General features: G+C 35.7%; 1 protein-coding gene across 1 annotated transcript; it reads right to left on the bottom strand.

Moving 5' to 3' along the window:
* Positions 1-1,821: 1,821 nt before the first annotated feature.
* LOC114094894 (calmodulin-1-like) lies at positions 1,822-2,166 on the bottom strand. Its single transcript, XM_071610770.1, has one exon. The coding sequence runs from the start codon at positions 2,164-2,166 to the stop codon at positions 1,822-1,824; it is 345 nt and encodes a 114-aa protein (XP_071466871.1).
* Between the last annotated feature and the right edge of the window lie 10,589 nt (positions 2,167-12,755).

Raw genomic sequence — 12,755 nt, 5'->3', positions numbered from 1 at the left:
CAAAAATCTGAACAGAAACAGAGAGCGTGAACGTGCAGGTGTTATTCATGGTACATGACAAAGTGGCGTTTGGTTCCAGTGCAGTGTTCTGGTACCAGAAGAGGCTGTATAGAAACTTGAGATGGGACTTGGGAATATAAGTGCTTTGGGAGATAATGTGTTCCTGTTATCAGAGATAGTCTTGTCTTGGCTGTCCTAGTAGATTCAAGCATTACATGAAATGATCTTGAAGTTCTTCTTCAACCTAAAATCCTAAAACTCTTTCTAGTCATTTGTTGCCAGTGACTGAGGCCCATCAAGCACATCCTGACAGCTGAGGACAATCGTCCCTAGACTAACTTGGTGCATTTCACACGCACCTCAGCTCTTACAGAATTTCAGTGCAAACCACCCATAGGGTCCAAGGCAAGTGTGCATCTCCTCAGAAGAAGATATCTTTGCTTTCTCTGCATGATGCAGTCATTTGTAAGCCATATGAGTTATGACTGGCTTTTAAAGTAGCAGTTGCTATAATAAAAAATTAAACTTATGGAAAATCTCTAAAAAAAATTAACAATTTAATACCAGAACTATACAGCTACTTTTCACATTTTTTTATTCCTGCCACATAATTTAACCATGTGCTTGAATCAGATTTTAAATAAGGTCTATACAATATAATAGGTGGCTATGTCTTTTATTATTTTTTTTTTAATCTATGGATTTTCTCTTCATTCAATTTTTTTATTATAATTTTTATTGGGAAAAAAAATATACAACTTGGAATGGATTTGAGGCAAATTGTGCCATAAACAGATTTTCTTTAAGTGGCTAAACAAAGTTTAAAAAGGAAGTAATGATAAAAGAAAATGTTTCTGGTACAAAACCAGCAGTACAAAAAAATAGTGTATGAATACCTGGATAATATACCCGTTTTGCAATAGTGCAACTTTTAAGTACATATTGTTGACTGTCCATAGTCCACGCAAAGTTATAACTCCACACTTCAACAACAACATGTGACAATTCCTAAAGAAAATTACTTTTTAAAAAAGGCATAACCCAAGGCTGAGGTTGTGGCTCAAGTGGTAGAGCACTTGCCTGGCATGTGTGAGGCACTGGGTTCGATCCTCATCACCACATAAAAATAAAATAAAGATATTGTGTCTGCTGAGAGCCATAGCCAAGTAGGAATGACAGATGGCTTTTTTGGTTGAAAGGTGACACCAGCAAGCCATTGAGATGATAATGATTATGTTAAGATGTGCATTCAATTGGAGATTAGACCCCTGCTGTCCGCCTCGGCCTGCTACTTTGGAGCTCTCATGGGACTCCCGGAGAGTTCCAATTGGTTGGGGAAGTGCGGTAGGAGGGAATTCCGGAGGAGGGATTTCCTGTTGGTAGTGTGTCCCTGGAGAAGGCCACGTTTGTGGCATTCGTGGAAGTTTTGGAAATAAAGTTTGTTCCTGCTTGAGTGGCTCGTGATTTTGTGCCCAGCCAGACTGCGGCATGTGTCTACCTAAAAAAGTGAAAAATAAGTATTAAAACAAATTTAAAAAGGCGTAACCCAATTTGACCAACTCCATCTTAAGTTTGGATGTGCACAAGGGCTTAGATATATCCAGAGTAAGCCACATGCAACATGTTACTTGATCAATTTTCTAAAATAAGGTTTCAGGACAACAACAGTAAGATAAGGGAAGAAAACATGGAGAAATGAAGTCCTAATTATTATACATGCATATTTTTTGACAGTAGAGGGAAACTCTTACAGATAAGTTACAAAGAAAAGGCAAATAAATGATTTAATACAAGAAATTTAATACATTCTGTACAATGTCTTCACTCTGCTGTCATCATTTGTACAAACTCTTCATAGTTTACTTGACAATCACCATCAATGTCTGCTTCCCCAATCATTTCATCAACCTCTTCATCTGTTAACTTCTCTCCAAGGTTTGTCATCACATAGCGAAGCTCTGCTGCATTAATACAGCCATTGCCATCCTTATCAAATACACGGAGTGCTTCTCTAATTTCTTCTTCACTGTCTGCATCTTTCATTTTCCTTGCCATCATTGTCAAAATAAATTCAGGGAAGTCAATTGTGCCAATACCATCAGCATCTACTTCATTAATCATGTCCTGTAACTCGGCTTCTGTGGGATTCTGCCCAAGAGACCACATTACAGTTGCCAATTCCTTTGTTGTTATAGTCCCATTCCCATCCTTGTCAAAAAGTGGAAAAGCTTCTTTGAATTCTGCAATCTTCACTTTTAGTCAGTTGGTCAGCCACGCTGCAAACACTTCCGGTTTCTGAGACATAACCACACAATCACTGGGCTCCCTAGCTCTACTCGGACTTCACTCAATTTTTTACTGGCATTTTCTTTTTAAATTTGGAAACTCAATTGTTTATCATACAGTGTTGCGCATCCCTGTAGTGTCATTTGATACAATTACTCTGCACTTATATTTCCTGGAAATTGGCACAGTGAGGATCAATACAACTTTCTGCTGTGATGGAAACATTTTATACACCATCCAATACTTTATCCACTACCTATCTACATATGGCCATTGGACATTTGGAACTGTTACTCATATGACCAAGGTACTAATTTTTTTTTTACTTTATTTTATTGTAATTCACTATTTTCCATTTAATAAACGATAGATGGCAGGCAGCTACAATATTAAAAAGCATAGTTCTCAAATCTTGATCAGATTCTGAGCAGAGGTTTTTGACTTTCATTTTGTTTTTGGTTTTCTTTTTTATTTTCTTTTTTTAAATGTTTATTTTTTAGTTGTAAATGAACACAATACTTTTTTTAAAAAGAAATTATTTTTATGTGGTGCTGAGGATCAAACACATGTGCTAGGTGAGCGTTCTACTGCTGAGCCACAACCCTAGCCCTCATTTTTGGTTTTCTAACATGATTACTTAATATGCAATGTTGTATACTTTTCAGGAAGAACATACTCTCTCTGCATCTCAACATTGATGATCACTTCTTAATCCATTAATTCATTAGAACTTCCAAAATTTGGTCATTTTGGAAAATATGAACATATATAACAATAGATGGAATTATATAATGAACTCCATGTACATTGATCCTCTTCTACCTGTTGCTTCAGTTATAGCCCCACTCACTTTCCTTCCCTCCTGTATCATTAAGACAAATTCCAGATGTATAATTTTATCTATAAATATCAGGATTTCTAAAACCTAAGGGGTATTTTAAAGTGATCATAATCTTCACGATCAAGAAAAAAGTTAACTTTAATTTACTAGTTCTCAAATTGTCCCTTCTTTAAGCACTTGGTTTTCTCTCCAGTTGCTGGTTTGACAATATGATCTTCTTTACATTTCCCAAACTAGACTAGGTGCCCATCATTTCTCCACAGTTTGGTATCTTTTCTTTACATCACCTTAGAGGATATATAAGATCAATGTGATTTCTCAATGGTGATATTAACCTTGTTCATTTGGTTAGAGGAGTATTTGCCAGGTGTTTGCCATTCTAAAATTACATTTTTTCCCTTCTCATAATTTATTCTGCAATGGAGTCCCTGAGTCCAGCTCACTCCCAGAAGTGGGGTATGGGATTAAGTTGCATCCCCAGAAGGGAGACGGAATCTACATATACTATATACGGAATCTACATCTACAAATACATATACTATCTGATTTGTCCTTTCTCCACGTATGGTTTATGTATTCACTTATTTGTATCACTATGGGTTCACAAATATTTATTTTATACATTGGATTGCAAACCAATACATGTTATTTATTTTGTTGATCAAATTTTTCCAGCTTTGGCCTCTGGGAGCTCTTAAAGGTTAACTTCCATGTCCTTTCACATGTCCCACTCTTTTCCTCCTTCTTTTTAGCGCTTCCTTGCTTTCTAGCATTATAAGATGTTCTAGGCTCATCTTGTATTTTGCCTGCCTAAGCCCTAAAATCAGTCATTTCTCAAAATAATAGGATTTTGGCATGTAAAGTTATGTGAGAGAGGCTATTATTTAACTTATGGCATTTTCAAATCCATGTGATAAATCCTAATAGCATGTGTATGTGTGTAATATTCCAAAAATCCTGTAGAGATTTGAGTTTTGATCTATCTGATATAACTGCTTCTAAAGAAATTAATAGGTGTTGCACTTCCATTTCGAGATATACCATGCCATCTCTCATCCACAATAAAAAAATATGAATCATACAGAATGACTTCTGGTCTTGCCTGTCTGTCCAGGGATGTATTAACTGAGACTTACTATGGAAAACTCTAAAATAATTTCTAGTAGAGAGTCAGTGTTCTCAGTAATCACTAAAGATTGAAACATACCTACACATCTATAAATATTCCCTGGATTACACAATAACACTATAAAATCACCTCTGAAGTAGGCTTGTCTCCAGATAAGATGACATTGCACCTTGAAAGTTCTATTGGGTTAATAAGATTTTCATATTTAAAAGGTTACATTTGGAACAATTCAATAAAAAAGCAGTTTTCAAAACAACTCTATCCCAGAAAAGCAACCTGAGGCATCAACCATTGCCCTATCTCATTCACTCTTATGACTGTTGCCAAATCCATTGACTTTATAGATGCTGATTTCACTCTGCTGATCCTTTCAAGTTTTTAATTCCTGGAATTTCCTTGTAAGAAACTGGTTCACTTTGTTAAAAATAAATAGCATTAGAATTTTCTGTAGGATGCATAATTAGCCAGTTTCCTCATCAAGTCTGCAATTGCCAGCCTCAGTAGGGCCCATAATGTGCCTTCTCTGTCCTTCACACATCCATTGACTATGTTTCCCATTCTCCAAAGCAGCAATTCAAAACCTTCATCACTATAAGCTCCCAATGCAACACTGCTTATGTTCTTATTCTCAGAACATCATTCATGTTCCAATAAATTATGGACAAGAGACCACCAGGTATTACTTTCTGTATCAGCTAAGTAGCAAGCAACAGAAACACGTTGTCCAAATTAAGTAGAAAAAGGAATTTGTGAAGAGTTATTGGATAGCTCATAAGTTCTAAAAGAGAAAGACAGAATCAGAGTTGAAAGTTATAGCACCAGCACCAAGACCCAAAATAGTGCTGCCAGATGGTCCCAGGAAGACACCACTGCTGCCGCTGCTGCTGCTAGTTTCAGACACTACAGCTTGTTGCAGAAACACAATTAACTATAATAGAGGTCACAGGATGTAGCTTCTGAGCTGTTGTCACTTCTTCCTGGGAAAACTGGATGCTGTTTCTGCAGTACCCCTATAGGATGGGCTCTACAGGGCCCTGGGTCCTTGATCTAAAAATTGAAATGCTCTTGGAGTGGAAGGATTCCTGTTTTCTGTAATATTTTAAACTTCTAATGTGCAGATATTCTATGTCTAGTGATACTATTATTTTAGATATTTGCTTATCTGTTTTATGCATACATCTTGGCTGTCCTTACAATCCCTCTTCTTTTATCTTCCACTCTTTTCCTCCCATTCCTGGCATCCCTTTCATAAGTTTCCTAGCCCCTCTTCATGAGTTACATTCAACAATTCTACCCAATTTAAAAAAGGCTAACTATGGATGGATAGGTGGATGGATGGTTGGATGGAGAAAGGCAGGAGCTAGACCATGCAAAGCAGAGCACCTGCCCAAAATTCACAATCCTGAAGTCTCAAATAGGATGTGTAAAGAACACAAAAATCTGAAGACCAGCAGAACCAGATGGTAGCTCTGAAGTTATGCATAGAGTGGATTTGGAGTAAATTATAATATTGTTCAAAAATATTTTCTCCTTCTGCAGAAGTAGGATACCTTACTGCCCCGTTGGCATTTAGTGTGCCAATATGACTCCCAGTCTGAGGAGATGTGAAAGTGATGTGTATCACTTCCCAACAGAAGTTTTAAGACCCAGTGAATAAATCTATCACTTCTGTTTCTCATATACCATGAACCTTACCACTTCTATAATAGCAGCTGCTCCTGGAATGATGCTAACACTGAGTAAAGGCAGAACTGGTTTAAGAGAGGTACAGCATGAACTAGGAACTCTATTGGAAGCCACTGAAAGGTGAGGCTTGATAAAAACCATAACATAACTTGTAGGAAGTGGCTAATAGAGGACCTCTAGGACTGATGTGACAAAGCTCTCAGTAGACAGAGATACCAGCCCAAAGGATACCTTTTACATGGGTGATATTTTTAGATCTTTTTAAAAATCAAAAATATGAATGATCAGTGTCTTGATATCTACACCAATGTATTTATTCATTCATAAGAAAGCAGTTTTTGAACAATGTAAAAATACTTTTCCAAACCACAATAATTGTCAAGAGGAAGAGGAAACAACAATAATGTTTACAAAAACAAACCTCACTCAAGTGTGAGAGAGTTTTGAAGCAAATGGGGTGCTAGCGTGGCCACTCTAAAAGTGGTTCAAATATCAAAATATTCGATTACATATAATAAAAAGAGAAAGACCAAGAGGTACCTGAAAGTATTTTCTTTAAATAAAAAACAAATATTTTTATCAATACATACTTACCTGCAGCAACAAAAATATTCATGTCCCTGGTCCTCCCTGTAAATACAAAAATACATACATACATACAAGAAGGCATTTCAAAATAATGTCTCTTTGCCCAGCACAGTGGCACATGCCTATAATACCAGTGTCTTGGCAGGCTGAGGCAAGAGGATTACAAGTTCAAAGCCAGCTTCAGAAATTTAGTAAGGCTCTAAGCAACTTAGCAAAATCCTATTTCTAAATAAAATATTTTAAAAGGGCTGGGGATATGGATCGATGGTTAAGTGCCATTGGGTTCAATTCATAGTACCAAAAAAAAAAAAAGTCTCTTTATGAGCTCTCTGATATGAGGGCCTAAGGAAGACACAATTTCAACTTTGTATATTCCTGACAGAGAGGTAAAATTGAATAGAACCATGAGGAAATATCAGAAAACCTAAATCCAGAAACATTCTATATATAACTGACCTAAACTTTTTTTTTTCAGTACTGGAGATTGAACCCAGGGGTCCTAAATCACTAAGCCATATCCCTGTCCTTTTTAGTTTACTTTATTATTTATTTACTTATTTTAAGACAGGGTCTCATTAAGTTGCTTAGGGCCTTGCTAAATTGCTGAGACTAGCTTTGAATTTGAGATCCTCCTGCCTCAGCCTCTTGAGTTGCTGGGATTACAGATATACACCCCTGTGCCTGGATATACAGATATACACCTCTTAAAATACACCTGTCACATAAAACAAAGTTTGAGGAACTATTTCAGATTAAACTAAGTTAAAGACACATGGCAATTGAATTCATCTTGGATTTTTTTTTTTTTTTTTAGTTGTAGATGGACACAATACCTTTATTTTATGTGTGTATTTTTATGTGGTGCCGGGGATCGAACTCAGTGACTCATGCATGCTAGGCAAGTGCTCTGCCCACTGAGCCACAGTCCCAACCCCTATCTTGGCTTTTCTTTAGTGGGTGTTGAGACATTGGCAAAAATTGAATAAGAAAAATTAGATGAGGGGCTGGGGATGTGGCTCAAGCGGTAGCGCGCTCGCCTGTCATGCGTGCGGCCCGGGTTTGAACCTCAGCACCACATACAAACAAAGATGTTGTGTCCGCCGAAAACTAAAAAATAAATATTAAAAATTCTCTCTCTCTCTCTCTCTCTCTCTCTCTCTCTCTAAAAAAAATAGATGATAATATTGTATCACTGTTAATTTTTTAAATGTTTTCATCAATTTTTTTATAATTTTATTTTACTTATTTATTTTTTTTTTTATGCAGTATTGAGGATTGAACCCAGTGCTTCACACATGCTAGGCAAACACTATACCACTGAGCCATAACCCCAGCCACTCGGTGTTAATTTTGATTTTGATATTATACTGTAGTTTAACAGACTTTCCTTGTTTTTAGAAAAAACAAATTGCAGTAATTACAGGCAGTAGTGAAGTGGTAAAAAATGTATGAGAATCCTTTGTACTATTCTTGCAGTTTTCTATGGAACCAAAATTATGTTAAAATAAACTATTAAGTAAAAAAATACAATGAAAGTATTGGAATAAGAATAAAAGATTTTATTAAAGGTATTGATCAAAAGAAAATCATTTGAAGCTAACAGAATCACATGTATCTTCTTATCATTTGGTCAACTAGTAGGAAGTATGTAAAACTGAAATATAGCTAAAAATTTTTGCATAAAAATATGATGATAATACAATAATGAACCCACTGGCATACTTTACTTCTTTTTTCTAGTTTAGGTATGGTTTTTTCATGATTTTCTCTTTTTTATTAATGTTTTATAGCTATACATAATATTAGAATTCATTTGAGATAATCATACAAGCATGGAATATAATTTGCTCCATTTTAGTCCCCAGTACTTCCTCTTTCTTTCCCCACCTCCCTCCCACTGTTCCCCTTCTTCTACTCTATTGGTCTTCCTTCTAGTTACTCATAGTTTTTTAAAATTAGTGCTTTATTGATATAAATAAAGGTGAGGGGCTGGGGTTGTGGCTCAGTGGTAGAGTGCTTGCCTAGATCGTGCGAGATGCTGAGTTCTACCCTCAGCACCAAAAATAAATAAAATAAAGGTATTGTGTCCAACTACAACTTAAAAATTTTTAAAACAAGGTGAAATGCACTGTGGTATATTCATACATGTACATTATTTGGTCAGTTCCATGCCACTGTTCTTGACATATTTTATTTTTTTAAGTTTCTTTTTAAGAAAGATGTATAACATTTTATTTCAAATTTATCATTAAATAATTAATCTTTCTACATTTCATATAGTATATGGTTTATTTTACATAATATTTTTATATTCATTATATCTACAAATGATTTGTCATAGCATTTTTAAAAAATATTTTTAGGTATAGATGAACACGATATCTTTATTTATTTTTTTATGTGGTGCTGAGAATTGAACCCAGTGCCTCACACATGCTAGGCAAACACTATACCACTGAGCCACAACCCCAGCCCTCTTGTAGTATATTTTTCATATTTATGTATTTATAAATGTCACATTTGATGTTTGAATATGACTATACACTTTGTATTTGAAATGTAAGATATTTAGTTCCACTGGTGTTCATTTGTTTTTGTTTTAATTTTGGGGAATGAACCCAGAGCCTCATGTGTGCTAGGCAAGTGCTCTACTGCTGATCCACATTCTCAACCCTCCACACTGAAATTTTTATTGCTCACATTTTTGAACAGTTTTAATTTAGAAAGTCTTAGTATGATTTGGGCATTTAGCAAAATAATATAAAAATTGTGAAACTGCCATTTTTCTCCGGTACAGTAATCACTGTTCATGTCACTAGCTTATGACTTTAAGTCTGGGCTGATACATCTGCTGGGCCAAGGTCAGACATATGCTGTTGACCTAGAAGCAACAGAGGCTGGGTAACAAAGTATCTGAGGTAGCTCTGGTACCATCTTTTAAAAAATTGTGGTAAGAAAACCTTACATGCGATTAACCCTCTTAAATTTTTAAGTGTGCAATACAGATTACTTCTATAATAATACAGTATTATTAACTATAATGTATCTATAATACAGTATTACTATTAACTATAGGTCAATGTTATATTGCAGATCTCTAGAACTTATTTTTCATTATTGAAATATTATACCCATTGAATAGCAGCTTCCCATTTCCCCTGCTGATAGGCCCTGACAACCACCATTCCATTGTTTGTATTTTAGATACCTGATATGTGGAATCACGTAGTTTTTGTCTTTGATTGGCTTATTTCACATGTCATAATGTCCTCAAGGTCCATTCATGTTGTTGCATATGGTGGATTTCCTTCCTTTTTAAGGCTAATATTTAATTGTATATCTGCATTAAATTTTCTTTATTTATTGTTCATCGATGGACATTTTTGTTGTCTCTGCATCTTGGCTACTGTGAATAATGCTGCAGTGAACAGGGAAACGCAATTATATTTTTAACATTTTGACTATTTTAGATAAATACTCAGAAGTGGGATTGTTGAATCATTTTATTTCTACTTTGAATGTTTAAAAGAACCTTCCTACTGTTATCCATAGTAAGTACATGATTTTACATCCCCACCAACATTAGATAAGGATTCCAATTTTCCCACATCTTCACCAGTACTTTTTATCTATTTTTTTAATATTTATTTTTTAGGTGTAGTTGGACACAATACTTTTATTTTATTTATTTATTTTTATGTGGTGCTGAGGATCAAACCTAGGGCCTCGCTGAGCCACAACCCCAGCTCTTGTTATCTATTTTTTAAAAATATTTCCATGATTTGGATCTGGAATGTCCTCCAAGGATTCATGTGTTGACAGTCTGATCTCCAATTCATCCAGGTTCAAAGGAAGGGTTTGAGTAAATGAATTGTGAAGGCTCTGACCTCGTCAGTGATTAATCCACTGATGTAGTAATAATTTGATGGCATTATTGGAAGGTGGTGACACTATAGGCAGTGGGACCTAGTTTGGGGAAGTAGGTCTCTGGAGGTATGCCCTGAAAGTATGTCCTGGAGGTGTGTCCTCTGTCTCTTTTATTGCATGTTCTCTCTCTCTCTACTTTCTGGTTGCCATGAGCTGAGAGTTTTCCTTTTCCAAACCCCTCCACCATGATAGATTGTCTCACTGCATGCCCAGAAATAATGGATCTGGCCGATCATTGTCTGAAGCCTCTGAAATCAATCTTGTCTGCCCAGCCCAGCGGCATACACCTGTAATCCCAGCAGCTCTCGAGGCTGAGACAGGAGGATCACGAGTTCAAAGCCAGTCTCAGCAACTGTAAGGCACTAAGCAACTCAGTGAGACCCTGTCTCTAAATAAAATACAAAATTCAGCTGGGGATGTGCTCAGGCTGTATGCTCCTGAGTTCAGTTCCTGGTACCTGCCTCCCCCTCAAAAAATAATAAATTAGTTAATTTGTAAATAAACAAATCTTTCCTCCTGTAAGTTGATTTTTTCAGGTATTTCATCCCAGTGACAAAATCTAACACATCATACTAAGAAGGGAGAAGTGTTATCTCATTGTGGTTCTTATTTGAATTTCCTGATGATTAATTACATTAAGTATCTTTCATATACTTGTTGACTACTAGTATGTTTTCTTTGGAGAAATGTTATACTGATACCGAGACCCTCAAATAACTGTCAGACCACACATTGCCATTCCAATTAAGCCTTTATTGCTGGTCAGCAGCAGACACTCTACTCTCTAAAAGCGAGATGGTAAGAGTGGCACACCACCTTCAGTTTGCCCTCATACTTAAGCCAAAAAACACACAAAAGGGACGTTAGGGGGCTAAGCCAATGCAAGCAAGCCAAGTCACAGAAGTGGGAGATTGCTGTCAGGCAGCAGTAGGCTCAGCCAATCAGAATAAGCCCAGTTACCCCAGTTACAGAAACAGGAGCCCAGTTACCCCAGTTACAGAAACAGGAGCCCAGTTACCTCAGTTACAGAAACAGAGCCCAGTTAGATAGTTCCGTGTTCTTGAGGGTTTCCACAACAAAAGGAAAAACCACTTGCCCCAGTCATGACTTTTCTAGATGGCATGGCTGTTTCACAAAATGGAGTCACTAAACAAAATGGAGTCATTATAGTCAAGACTTCTATCTCATCACAGAAATGTCTATTCAAGTTCTCTGCCCATTTTTAAAAAGTTATTTGTTCTTTTGCCATTGAGTTGAGGGAGTTCCTTATATATTTTGGATATTAACCCCTTATCAGAGGTTTAGTTTGAAAAATTTGTTTTCTATCCCAATGTTGTCATTTTGTTTTCTAATTGTCTTCCTCTGCAGTTCAGTTGGATTTTGGCATGAACTTTTATGTACTCTTAAAGATTATTTTGGGGAGCTAGAGTTATGGCTCAATGGTAGAGTGCTTGCCTAGCACATGCAAGGCACTGGGTTCAATCCTCAGCAGCACATAAAAATAAATAAAATAAAAGGGTTGTGTCCATCTATAACTTGAAAAATTTTTTTTTAAAGATTATTTTTGTCCAGGTATAGTAGCACATGTCTAGCAACTAGGGAGACTGAGGCAGTAGGATGGTAAGTTCAAGGACAGTCTGGACAACATAGCAAGACCCTGTCTCAGAATAAAATATAGAAAGGGTTGGGGAAGTACTTCAGTGGTAGAGCACTTAGGTTCAATTCCCTAGTACCAAAACAAGAAAAAGGAAAATATATATGTATATGGACTTTTACTTAGATTATATTATTTTTAAAGTTTGTTTTTTAAAATTTATATTTAATATATGCAAATTATAAATTCAAAATCTTCTATCTTTAACTTTCAAAATCAGTTTAAAAATTAAATTACATTTATGTCAGTCACTTCTAAGGAGACTTCATAATTTTTGGTTCTTTTTCAAACTTCAGTACCTTCAAAGACTTAAAAATTTTATAAAATTAATTTTTCTAGTTTCATTTATCAATACTTCATTTGTTTAATCGGAATCAATAAACAAAGACTTTCCTGGACCTAAATAACTCCTATGCATTTAACAGATTAAATAGGGTACCTAAAATATTCTTAATTATTCTAGTACCACACATAAATTGAGCAAGCTATCACCTTAAACTCTCAAGTCTGAAGCAGTTACTGAATTTTGTATCCTGGATTGGAGTTAGAAGTCTGAACAAATTACCTTATAAAATTACATTGAATATTAAATATACACATATTCCTTTTGACACAAAATTATCAGTATGATGGTTCTAATTCTC

The sequence above is a fragment of the Marmota flaviventris genome, chromosome 4 (assembly GCF_047511675.1).
Source record: "Marmota flaviventris isolate mMarFla1 chromosome 4, mMarFla1.hap1, whole genome shotgun sequence".
NCBI lineage: Eukaryota > Metazoa > Chordata > Mammalia > Rodentia > Sciuridae > Marmota > Marmota flaviventris.
Note: the sequence above shows the minus strand (reverse complement) of the source record. Positions and strands in the feature narration are given on the sequence as shown.

Bases quoted from the DNA above. Each gene is read 5' to 3' on its own strand.
- LOC114094894 (XM_071610770.1), bottom strand. From the start codon at position 2,166: ATGTGGTCTCTTGGGCAGAATCCCACAGAAGCCGAGTTACAGGACATG.